The sequence below is a fragment of the Vigna radiata genome, unplaced genomic scaffold (assembly GCF_000741045.1).
Source record: "Vigna radiata var. radiata cultivar VC1973A unplaced genomic scaffold, Vradiata_ver6 scaffold_7, whole genome shotgun sequence".
Lineage (NCBI taxonomy): Eukaryota > Viridiplantae > Streptophyta > Magnoliopsida > Fabales > Fabaceae > Vigna > Vigna radiata.
Window position 1 is genome coordinate 4,856,456 of NW_014543262.1, and position 12,779 is coordinate 4,869,234.

At 34.9% G+C, this 12,779-nt stretch overlaps 2 protein-coding genes and 2 non-coding genes across 4 annotated transcripts; 2 read left to right on the plus strand and 2 right to left on the minus strand.

Annotated features, from left to right (window-relative positions):
* Positions 1–416: 416 nt before the first annotated feature.
* LOC106753762 (1,4-dihydroxy-2-naphthoyl-CoA thioesterase 1-like) lies at positions 417–839 on the minus strand. Its single transcript, XM_014635609.1, has 2 exons — positions 708–839; positions 417–620 (listed from the first exon to the last, which is right to left on the minus strand). Exons 1-2 carry the CDS (start codon positions 837–839, stop codon positions 417–419), a joined length of 336 nt encoding a protein of 111 aa, XP_014491095.1.
* A 1,750-nt stretch (positions 840–2,589) lies between these two features.
* TRNAS-UGA lies at positions 2,590–2,671 on the plus strand. Its single transcript has one exon. It is a non-coding gene; the product is annotated as a tRNA-Ser (tRNA).
* A 671-nt stretch (positions 2,672–3,342) lies between these two features.
* LOC106753763 (short-chain dehydrogenase reductase 3b-like) lies at positions 3,343–3,951 on the plus strand. The gene is made up of 2 exons (XM_014635610.1): positions 3,343–3,464; positions 3,555–3,951. Exons 1-2 carry the CDS (start codon positions 3,343–3,345, stop codon positions 3,949–3,951), a joined length of 519 nt encoding a protein of 172 aa, XP_014491096.1.
* Positions 3,952–5,815: 1,864 nt separating this feature from the next.
* Positions 5,816–5,888, minus strand: TRNAT-AGU. The gene has a single exon. It is a non-coding gene; the product is annotated as a tRNA-Thr (tRNA).
* Between the last annotated feature and the right edge of the window lie 6,891 nt (positions 5,889–12,779).

Here is a 12,779-nt window from a genome sequence, read left to right on the forward strand (position 1 = left end):
CAGCACAGCTGCCAGGTGACTAATATTTGTTGAGTTGTAACGTTTTGGCTGTGCTGGCACTGTTGTGTGTTTTAAAAAAAATAATTAATTGTGACGTGGAATTTAATAAAATTAGGTTTAAATTAAAAATTGAATTTGGGGTTAATTGGGGGGTAATTAATTAAAAATTCCATTAAGAACCTTAATTGTTTCTGGAAATCTAAAATGGAGAAAAATCCCCAATCTGAATCCTAAGAACCCTAAAGTGAAACTAGAACCAAAAACCCTAAATTGGGGAAGAAAACCTCAATCTGTTTTCGCCCCTCTGTTGTTCGAATCATGAAACTGCCATTGTTTCATCTCCTTCAGTCTACGTATTTGTTTTTTGTTCCTCGTTCAACCTTGGAAGAATGGTCGTGATTTGGAGAATCCCCAATCTACAAAACCCTAAATTCAATTTTTAGAGTTTTAGAGGGGGTAGCTTCTGCATAGACCAAGTCACCAAGCACAACACTTTTCAAATGGTTGATGCTCAGCTGAATCCCAGCCACTCTTTTGTAACCACAAGCCATGTGGGCACCTATGCTTGCAAAAGCCTCTGCCACCAATGCCGACACCCCTCCGTGCAGCACCTTGAAGGGCTTCACCATGTGCAAGATTAAACCAACAAGTCCTCATCTTTACTAAAGACAAACAAAAAACCAGAACAAAGTAAAAGAAAGCCAAACCTGGCAGCACTTTTGTGTAACAGGGAGATAGCTAGATACCCTTTTTGGAGACAAATCTTGAATCTCAAATCCAGTTGAATGGAGAGGAGCATCTACTTCAGAAGTTTTTGATGATTGGTGCTGGTTTTCCATTTATCAGCACAGTTCGATGAAAAATGGTTTTGGTTGGAATAAACTATGATGAAGCTGTCATGAGAAAGAATAATTGGGATAAAGATGACAGGGGAAGTCTTTGTTAAACCTAATTTTAATTAACCCCAATTAACCCCAAATTCAATTTTGAATTTAAACCTAATTTTATTAAATTCCACGTCACAATTAATTATTTTTTTTAAAACACACAACAGTGTCAGCACAGCCAAAACGTTACACCTCAGCAGATATTAGCCACTTGGCAGCTGTGCCGTTAAGAAAGTTAACGCCGTTAGCAAAAAGGACCACTTTGAGCAGTTTTTGCAAAAGGTAGGACTTAAGTGAACTTTTGAAAAAAGGAGGGACCACTTTGAACAAACCCTCCCAAAGGAGGGACCAAAATAGGTATTAAACCTAAAATGTATCAACGGATTTTTTATTCCATTAGTAATTACCGAAGGAAAAAATTCATTGGTAAATATCGCGATCTGGTTCATCTTCTTCCTCCTTTCTCCTTTCCCTCCTTCTTTCATTTCTCGTTTTTCATGAGTTTTGTCACTAACAAATGACTCCCAATCTCTAAACAATATCTAGTTCAACAAATCCAACCAATTTTTGTGAACCATCACGGGAAGGAAAATAAAAATTACAAGGAGTTCTCACATCTGAGAGAGAAAGAGAGACGAGATAACAAGACTGTGGTGGTGTTTCTAGTCGCCGGAGGAGTTCGTCGGAGGAGTTGAAATGTTATAGTTGTTATGATGCCGAAAAAGTAGGGGCTCATCACAGAAGAGAAAATGTGAACACCGCATAATGAAAAGAGGATCACGTTGGTGTTGTTGGTGGCCTCCTTGATTTCCAGCATGATGAACTCCGTGGATGGCGAAGGACAACGACAAGGTAAATGAAAGGTAATGGTGATGAGCTGTGAAGAAGAAGATGAAGAAAGTTTTCGTTTTTACATCTTTAACAAAAAATGGATATATAGTGTCTCTGATCGAGATTTAGGTGAGAATTTTGCTTTTCATTTTACTGATGGATTTACTGACAAATTTTCTGTTAATAAATGTAATATATTTTATCGATAAATTTACCAACAAAATTTTTTTATGACAAATGAGGAGTTGCACCCATTTTGAAGATCTAGTTCACCTAGGGTCAAGTCAACAATTGAATAATTAGGATGGAGTGATTATGGGGTTACACGACAGAAAACATCAAACCTAATAGAATGACACTAACAATATTATTTAGCATGCCATGCAAAGCAGCAGTAATAGTTTAATTATTTAGCATGTCATGCATGGCAGCAGGAGAAACGAGGAAGCAATTCTGCTTTGAATTATGTAATTGCTAATTAATAAACTATTTGTTTTTATGCTGCTACTACAAAACCAAACAAAATTGCTGTAATATATTTGAAAAAAATATTATATAAGAGATATTTTAATACTTTTGTTACTAAATCAGGTCGATCACCTTAAATTTTTTAAGATTATTTTAATTTATTCATAAAAGTGTTTTAAGCACACATCAAAAGTGTAACAGTTATAGATGCATATAAATTTAAAGTTATAACCACGTGCTTTCATCATTATAGTAGAAAGTGAGTACTTTTTATTATCAATTTAATCAGTTTCCAAGTGTTGGCATCTTTTCGGAAAAGTATCTTCAAACTGCTTCAATAATATTAATAAGAATAATATTAATAATTAGAAATTTAACACTAATAGTAAATTCTTTACAAATCGTCGATATGTCCGAGTGGTTAAGGAGACAGACTTGAAATCTGTTGGGCTACGCCCGCGCAGGTTCGAACCCTGCTGTCGACGAAGTTTTTCTCCTTTTGTTTCATGTAGTTTCGTTTTTATGTATATAATTTTCATCAAATGTTTATAAATTTAGCATTGATCTTAAAATTACAAATAACGAGGTCTATATGTCCGAGTGGTTAAGGACACTGACATGAAATCTAATTCTATATAAAGTTTTGGTTTAAATCCTTTAATTGTTCTTATGTGAGTTTTTTCTAATTTGGTCTCTGTTTTTTTAAAATTTTCAATTGAGTCCTAAAAAATATTAATTTGAATCAATTGAGTCTTTACCGTTAAATTTATTTGACGGAGTTAAATTTTTCACAGGTGGAAGGTTGATGTGTCAATTATTGAACACGTATCATACTGAGATTTGAAATGTGGAAGAAGCATCTCCAAGTGCATCTCCTAACAACCGGAAAATTCCAATTCCACCCTTCCCGGTCAAAAAGCTCCTCGGGGCTCTACTTCATCTCCCCCGGCGACCTCTCCTTCGCAGGCCAAATTTTTCGGCGAATCCAGACCCCTTCCGCCAATGACTGGAACGCCATTCTCCGAGGCCTGGCCCAAAGCCCAGAACTGATGCAGACCCTGTCATGTTACCGCGCCCTTCATCTTGATCAACAACATAAGCATTTACTTTTTGGGTGGACATTGCGCCTTTGGTGTCAGAACAACCTGCGTTTGCAATGTCTGCAACTAAATCCGGGTCAAGGAAGCGAGCATATGAATTCGAACTCACGAAAATCGATAAGAGCAACCGATCAACAAATGATAATTTCAATCTCGATTTGGATTTCGATCTCGAAGAGTTCGTCTTCTCTGCTTTTGTCTTTTCATTTATTTAATTTTTAGAATCTAAAAGTTTAACTTATTGTGCAAATCTACAGTGACGACAAAGGAATAGTGTCCGTGTTGCTAGAAAAATTCGTGGATCCATAATTTGCACTGCTAGTGTGGTTGCTTCCTTTCCTGGAGGTGCGGGTCACAAATACACCGTATCAAAACACGACGTTCTTGGGCTTGTTCAGTTAGCGTGCGGCGAGCTTGTAGCTTACAGGATAAGAGTGGATTCCATCTCACCTTATGCACCTGCCACGCCTATGACTTGCGCTGCACTCGATGTGGGACCTGCTGAAGTTGAAGCTGTAGCATATGGTTTTGTGAATTTGGAGGGAATTACATTGAAGGCTAATCAGATTGCGGAAGCTGCTCTATTTCTTGCTTCTGATGAATCGCTTTATATCAGTGGCCACAAATTGGTCGTCGATGGAGGTTACTCCGCCGTCAATCGCTAGCTTCCTAGGATTCAAAAGTAAATTATCCCATAAAAACAACAAGGAAAATAAACGTCTTGTCCTCAAGGGCTAACCATTTCAGAAGAAACATTGTTTGTTGAACAAAGATAAAGAGACGATGGAAGAACATATGGAGTCGACGGAGGCTGGCGGAAGAGCGGAGGGAGTCGTTGGGGGTGGAGATGAAGGAGGTGAAGGTGGAAGTGACGATGGAGTCACGAAAGGATAAAAAGAAGAAAAAAAAAAGCAACTTTGTACGTAATTACGAGTTACGAGAGAAAGCTGACATCACATGTGGCTCGCCGTTAGCCAAAATCTAACGCCGTTCAATTTTAAGGACTAAATATAAGAGTTTCAAAGCTAAGAGGACTAAAAACCATCAAAGGTTTGAGTAGGGACTAAATCCAAAATCGTGTGATATTTTAAAGACGAACCACATATTTAACCCTAATTAATAATAATAATAATAATAATTATTATTATTACTATTAATTATAATTATAATATTAAATCTTAATACTCAATTTCATTGGCTTGCATAACCAATAATAAAGAAAAACATTTATTAGAAATGCCAAAAGTGTTAAATTATATTTCATTTGTTACCTTAGGATTTAAAGATAAACTTAAAAGGCCATCTACATATGCTTTATGTCCAATATTTTGGATGATTGTTGCATCCTTTATCTTATTTAGGTGGTTAGCAAAACTCTAGCTGATACTTATTTTTTTGATACTTTTATTGTTTTTTCTTCAGAAAAAAAAGTTTGTAATTCTTAAGCCTTTCACCTTAGCATAATATTGTTTTATTAGGTTAATTTTGTCCATTATAGAAAATTCCTCATTGTTGGAGTTTAGGTCCTTTTTTAGACTCTGATCATTCGCTTAATTATTCTTTTAAATGATTTATTGATCATCGTCCTGCAAGTGTTTTAGTTCTCTCTAGAACATACAACAGATCCATTTCGGAATATTACAACCCTAAACCCTAAACCATAAACCCTAAACCTAACCCTAAACCCTAAACCCTAAACACTAAATCCTAAAACCCTAAAACCCTAAACCCTAAAACAGTTAACCCTAAAACCTTAAACCGTAAACCCTAAACCGTAAACCCTAAACCATAAACCCTAATCCCTAAACCCTAAACCCTAAACCCTAAACCCTAAACCCTAAACACTAAACCTTAAACGCTAAACCCTAAACCCTAAACCCTAAAACCCTAAAACCATAAACCCTAAACCCTAACCTTAAACCATAAACCCTAAACCCTAAACCATAACAATAAACCATAAACCCTAAACCCTAAAACCCTAAACCCTAAACCCTAAAACACAAACCCTAACCTGACCAAATGATCCTTTAGCTCTCTCGGAGAAACGAACTTATTTTAGCAATTGTCATTCTGTAAGACCATAATGAAAATGCAATTTTTGTTTTTCTTCTAAACGAATACGATATTGAGATTTTTTACTGAAGCGCGATTGATTTCTAAATTCGTTTTTGACAGTTGGCTTTTCACAAGTACGTCCTGGTAAAATATCTTAGACGACCTACTTTTTTGAAACGAGGTCCTCTGTAACGTGACATAAAAACTCCTTTTTTAAAATGAAAAATCTTATAAATAGAAATGAAAACTAAACGAAATGAAAAATCTTATCTAATTCTAAATGAAGCGCAATCTACTAAAGTTTTATAGTACAAAGAAGAATCATATGAATTTTAACAATATCCGAATTTATTGTATACAACAGAATACAAAAAAGTAGGTTAATTTCCTGATTTCTTTCGCAGAGTTCGAACTCTCCAAATTTTTTATTTCTAAAAAATAGATTATCAATTATGTAAAAAACAAATTGAGAAAAGCCGGTTATCGGATTCGAACCGATGACCATCGCATTACTAATGCGATGCTCTATCCTCTAAGCTAAACCAGCTACCCTAAACCGGCTACCCTAAACCCTAAACCCTAAATCCATAACCCTAAACCCTAAACCATTAACCCTAAACCCTAAACCCTAAACCCAAACCCTAAACCCTAAACCCCAAACCCTAAACCCCAAACCCTGAACCTTAAACCCTGAACCCTAACCCTAAACCCTAAACCCTATAGCCTATACCCTAAACCCTAAACCCTAAACCTTAAACCCAAAACCCTAAACCTTAAACCCAAAACCCTAAATCGTAAAGCCTGAAACCCTAAAACCCTAAACCCTAAACCCTAAACCCTAAACCCTAAAACCCTAAACCCTAATCCCTAAACCCTAAACCATAAACGCTAAACCCTAAACCCTAAACCCTAAACCTTAAACCTTAAACCCTATACCCTAATCCCCAAACCCTATACCCTAAACCCTAACCCGTAAACCCTAAATCCTCAACACTAAACCCTAAACCATAACCCCTGAAACTCTAAAACCCTAAACCTTAAACCCTAAACCCTAAAACCCTAAAACCTTAAACCCTAAACCCTAAACCCTAAACGCTAAACCCTAAATCCTAAACCCTAGAACCCTAAACCCTAAACCCTAAACCCTAAACCCTAAACCCTAAAACCCTATACCCTAAACCCTAACCCCTAAACCCTAATCCCGAAACCCTAAACCCTAACCCAAACCCTAAACCCTAAACCTTAAACCTTAAACCCTAAAACCCTAAAACCCTAAACCTTAAACCCTAATCCCTAAACCCTAAACCCTAAACCATAAACCCTAAACTATAAACCCTAAACGCTAAACCCTAAACCCTAATTCCTTAACCCTAACCCTAAACCCTAATACCGTAAACCCTAAAACCTTAAACCCTAAACCATAAACCTTAATCCCTAAACCCTAAACCCTAAACCTTAAACCCTAAACCCTAACCCTAAACCCTAAACCCTACACCCTAAACCCTACACCCTAAACCCTAAACCTTAAACCCTAAACCTTAAAACCCTAAAGCCTTAAACCCTAAACCCTAATCCCTAAACCCTAATTCCTAAACGGTAAACCCTAAACCCTAAACGCTAAAACCTAAACACTAATTCCTTAACCCTAACCCTAAACCCTAAAACCGTAAACCCTAAAACCTTAAACCCTAAACCATAAACCCTAAACCCTAAACCCTAAACCCTAAACGCTAAACCCTAAATCCTAAACCCTAGAACCCTAAACCCTAAACCCTAAACCCTAAACCCTAAACGCGAAACCCTAAACCCTAAACCCTAAACCATAAACCCTAATCCCTAAACCCCAAACCCTAAACCCTAAACCCTAAACCCTAAACCCTTAACCCTAATCCGTAAACCCTAAAACCCTATACCCTAGACCCTAATCCCGAAACCCTAAACCCAAACCCAAATCCTAAACCCTCACTACAAGAAAAATGCTAATTATATACGGATTTTTATATACGGATTTTATCCGTATATAATCCAAATATTATATACGGAACTTTTATACGGATCTGAACAGTGGTGATTATATACGGATTTTCCGTATGTAAGGGAGAAAGTTTTATATACGGATTATCCGTATGTAAGATCGGTATGTAATGGGGAAGATAAAATTATCTACTGATTTTAAATACGAATATTAAGTGTAGTTATAATTAAAAAATTATCTTTAGTAATTAAAAAATAAGATAGTTCAGATTCTCACTTTCGACTCTTCTCACTTCTNCCCCTTTCTCTTCTCACTCTCGAGCCCTAACCTTCTCCCTGCATTGTGACTCCCAGTTTGCATAGTCGTTCTCCGTGATCTAAAGTAGTCTGCAACCACAATGGTCCGTGAGCCGACAGTCGTTGTCCTTCACTGAAACCGTAACCTCGCAGTCGTTTTCCCTCGTGTCACGGGAACCCTCTTTTTCCTTCTGCCGAACCACCATCCTCCCCCATTGGAACCGTAATTGCTCTGGTTGTCCTCGTACTTGAACCTCGGTGAGTAGTCGAAGCTTTCATTCTTTTATTTTTTTTTCGTTTTCCTCTGGTTGTTGGTACATTGACATATTTTTGGTCGTTATTGTTTGGAGGTTTGAAATTGTGATTAAGGAAACCCTAGGTTGGTTTCGTCTACCTAGAAGATATAAGCTCGACCTGCCATGCTGTTGTACACCTGGTAAGTTTCAATTGTTTAGATTTAGGTTTCTCTTAAACCTTGAGTGTTATTGAAAATGGGTGTTCAGGGAGGGGATGTGATGTTGATGAAGATGAGCTTTTGTGTTGAGTAGGTCGAAAAATGCATGAAACTGTGTTTACATAATTGANTTGAAGAGGAAATAGTGAAAACAACTTCTCGGTGTTTTCATCCTTTAACATGCCAATGTTTGAAAACAAGTACCTTCTTTTGTTATCAGTAATAGCACAATTGATGAAAATGTAAAATCATTTTCTTTACTAAGCAAACCCTTAATTACTTAAGCATTGTTCTTATTATCATACAAGTGTCAGGATAATGCTGCAGCCGTTGTAATCTTCTTTCATGATTTGAAGCTAGAATATTATTATTTTATCTGGTTTCATGATATTCTTGCAGATTGCANAATTTGTGTTTGGAATGCATCTGACAGAAGCTTACTACACTCATTGACTNGGCNTACTGAATCTGTAAGTGTTTAATTGTTGGTTTTGGTTTCTCTTCTTATTTTGGTTTGATATAATTTTCTTCTTTTGTAAATATAATGTATGATATCAGACTCTGGCTTTTTATGTGATATGTAATTGAAGCATCTTATTTGATGGCAAGTGTTGTGTTTCAGATTTTGTTTGAGAAGTTGCTTANGATTTAGACTATAACTTGATTACTGTTTCAAATGATTCATCTTTTCNTTTATGATTACATGTAGAAGTATNTGTTTTCTACTAGTTTGGATAGAAACATAAACTTGTTTCTTACTGTTAGGATGTGTGTTAGGACATGTGCACCTCTGGAAGAGATTTATTGACATATTTTCTGAACTTCATGTTTATCTAGCCTCTTCATACCAAGTTTTAAGTACTAAACTTAGCTGAAGATCTTGGCAGGAGATTGTTAACTGTTTTTGATACTCCTACAGGTATTACTCAATCATAGACAATTATGCTTGTGTTTTAGTAACTTTTCTGTCATAATCATCTTTCTCAAAACCCTTCTTTATTTTGTAAAAGGAACAACATAATATGAAACAATTTTAGTTAAAAACACTTGAAAATGAAACAGTGTTGGCAAAGAAGAGGACTAGTATAGAAGGAAACTTGCATAAGCAAGTTTGGATAGACACCATTCTATGTAATGTTTATCTTGTGACTGAAGTGCTTGAGTGACAGCAGATAAATGGAAGTCAACCATATCTGCACTGGACTGACTGAAAAGGTCTGTTAAGGGAGTGCTGTTAGTCAATCCAACAACCCCCATTTGCTTGCAATTTTAGCATTGAATTTTTCCTCATTTTTTGTTGTCCCAATGCCTATTGAAATTATCATGAACCGATTATATTCCTTAGGCTTGATAGCAAAGAAATCAGAGTTTAATGATTATATTCCAGAGGTGCTTATGCATATGTCTGAGAAATCAGAGAAAATGGAAAATAAAAGACTGGAACCATCTTAGTTTGACTTTTTCCTAAACTGACATCATATAGTATTCTTGATAAGTGAAAGACAATTATTTTTGTCTTATTATTTGACATCTATTTATAGTCAAAATTTCAACCCCAAAGGTCCAACAAGAAACATAAATAAATAAATATATATAGGTCCCAAACACAAGTTTAGTTGATAGAAAATTCCTTTGAAAAGTGAAAAGAAAAGATAAAAAGAGAGTTACATATATATTGGTTTGGAGAACTTAGTGGATTTTTAGATTATCCTTACATAGATTTTGTTGTAGTTAGTGTGCATCTTAGTTGTTCTGACTTTGTACTTATATTGGATATAAAAGATGTTTGCCACGTTGCATACAAGCTGACCGATTGAATACAAGTAATGAAAAAGGAGTATGTTAGTTATTATAAACAGTANTATNTGTGCCTTNNTGGTGCTGATGCCACTTTAAAGTGGTATTTNCAATTCCCAAATATTCATAAAGATTATATCCAATGATGAACTTTGATAATTAATTGATTGTAATACTTGGAATTGATACATTTAATAGTTGTGTTAGTTTCTTTGATTATCTATTGAGTAGAAATCAAATCTTCTCTGAGTTTTGCTATGCTGTGACTTTATGTGTGCAGTTGTTCTATCTTTTTTCCCCTTTTCTTCCTTTTACAAGTTTTTTTTTCAAGACATCTTTGTAGCTAGTAGAGGTTGCAAGGTGAATCAGAAAATTAATTGGTTCGATTATAATCTGATTGTCTTTGNTGGTGTTTAAGAAAGTATAGGTGATACTGATATTGAAAACAGTAAAACTATACATGAATTTGGAAGAATAAAAGGACAAAGGATATATATGTGCAATACGTGACTAAGTGATTTTGAAACATTTTATCACTTCTCTGATGATTATAACTATAGAACTTTCTTCTTCTTTTCTATGTGATTTATAAAGTTTTGCATTTTAGAAATAAATAGTTTGTTTGGAGTGTGAACAGATGATAAAAGGAATCAAACTATAGTCAACAAAATTATTTCAGAAAGTTAAAGAAACCAATATAACACCTGCTCAATTGATCATTACATTTTACATTGAATGTGACACCAGTGCCAGACATTTTCTTCACTTGTTTGTTCTTTCGTGGTATAGGAGAAAATGCTCTCATGGGTTTGCTAGAGACAGGACTTGCAATAATTCCTGTGTATGTTTCATACAATTTTTTTTTCAGCCTTTTTCATATTGTGTCTTTGACGCCATCTATTTTTGTCATGTATCTCTTCAGTTCTGTTATCCAATAAAGTAAAAACATTAAATCTCAAGATAGATTGTGGGGTTATATTTGAAATATGTAGACAAATATGAATGTAATGGTGAATTTGAATTGTTTTGAATTTTTTTGATGAATGCGTGTAGTAAGGTCAGCTTGATGTTATACTAAATAAAACTAATCTATTTTTACTAAAAGTGAGATATACTATTTTATAGTTCAGTTTTTAAAACTAGACTTATTAGATTTTCATTTCAGTTAATTCTAGGATAACTGAATTGTGCTTTTTCATGCCTCTCTTATTCTTCTCAGTTTTTAAATTTTTCATATCTTTGTTTCTAGTTGAGGGAATCCTTTATATCCCTATGTATGATTCAATTCTATGCTTTCAAGTTTGACCAATGAGATCTATAAAGAGTATGACCTTGGTTTGATTAATCTCTTTTATAGGTCAAAAGATAGATGCAGAAGGTAGGCTTACTCTTGCAGATGCTCTGGTATATGCTTGTATAAAGCTGAATAGTTATGTCTGTTACTAAAGGCGAACTTGGACAAATAACTTAATTAAGCACTTATTATATATCAGCTAGTCATAATAAGCACTCTGATTTTATTTTTTATTCTTTATTTTTTCTCAATATGATTTAGAATATATTAGAATTTCTGGACACGCTGTTATGGAGCTTGAAAAATAAGTAAGTCTTAATGACAGGATGGATGACAATGCAATACAGAAATTTAGAGCATGTTAATGGTGCTTTTGTAATTATTATGTCCTTCATATTATAATCAGTTTCCTCATAGTTGGTCATCATTTTTTTTGATACGTTAATGAAGTTTATAGTAGTTAATCCATTTACAAATAATCTCTTTTCCACTGTTTAATTAACCTATCCTGCCAAAGTGGTAATACTAAGTGTTCATATGTCATCTATCAGTTTTATTCCATCCACACCCAAGACCTCCTTCCACTTGTGTGGCTCTTTCCACCACCATTTCTGCTTGCTAATGTAAGCCTCTGTATAACAATATCTGTAACTGCAAATTCACATCCAATACATCAAAGGGGCTTAGAAATTCTTATTCTGTGGATAAAAATGGGGGAAAATGTTGGAGATGCTTTTTGATATCAGTCCACCCTTGTTTTCTTGTAGGATTTTATTCTTGTTTATTTTTTGGAGTAGAGATTACAGTAGAATAATTTGTATTAGCATTGGAAAGATGGAGTGAGATGCATAGGAGTGATAATTACCTGTCTTTGGCTTTTTTGGCTGCTCTTTATCGCAGTAATAATCCTTTTTGTTTCACTTTTTGTAGCATTATGAGGTAACATGTTCTTTTATCCTTTGGATGTTGCCTTTTCCCTCTAAAATAAATCATTTAAAGAATAGTTTCATTAGTTTAATATGCATCACCACTGTAATTCAATGATTAGTTTGCACTTCAATTATTCACTGGAATTTGAAGTTTATCTGCTGTATTTGTTGAATGTCAGCAACTTCTAATCTTGTTTTCCCTCCTTGGAATTTTCCTCTGATGGCCCCACCCTTGAGTGCAAGGCAGTGAATTAGAACATAGCATTTGATATTTATTTGCTAGATAATTTCATGTCCATCAAAGCTGTCTTCTTTCTTTTAAACTGAAAAATCATTCGGATTTTTCAGTTTACTTTTAAACTGCCTGACAATACATTGTTTGTTTGTTTGTTCCTCTTGCATTTTTCAGTTAAGAAGGAATAAAGTGTTGTACACTCAAGTAAAAGATCTATCAGAAACTGAACCAAGGTATGTTTACTNCTGAGTTTTCCTTTGTGTTGTTTTCTTTGTTCCTTGTGTGTATGGTGTAGTTGTCCTGTGTCTGGTCTGATTTCTTAGGACTCCAGTAAGATGTGTTGATTAATCTGTTATTTTATCTTTAAGTGAAGAAACTTTAGGAACTAAGATATTATGTTGAAGATTTATGTAAATACATGCTAATAAAACTTGACACAGTTGACAAATTGTCTCAAC

Bases quoted from the DNA above. Each gene is read 5' to 3' on its own strand.
- LOC106753762 (XM_014635609.1), bottom strand. From the start codon at position 839: ATGGAAAACCAGCACCAATCATCAAAAACTTCTGAAGTAGATGCTCCT. The intron at 621-707 runs GTTTGGCTTTCT...CACATGGTGAAG, and splicing joins TTACACAAAAGTGCTGCCAG to CCCTTCAAGGTGCTGCACGG.
- LOC106753763 (XM_014635610.1), top strand. From the start codon at position 3,343: ATGTCTGCAACTAAATCCGGGTCAAGGAAGCGAGCATATGAATTCGAA. The intron at 3,465-3,554 runs GTTCGTCTTCTC...GTGACGACAAAG, and splicing joins TTGGATTTCGATCTCGAAGA to GAATAGTGTCCGTGTTGCTA.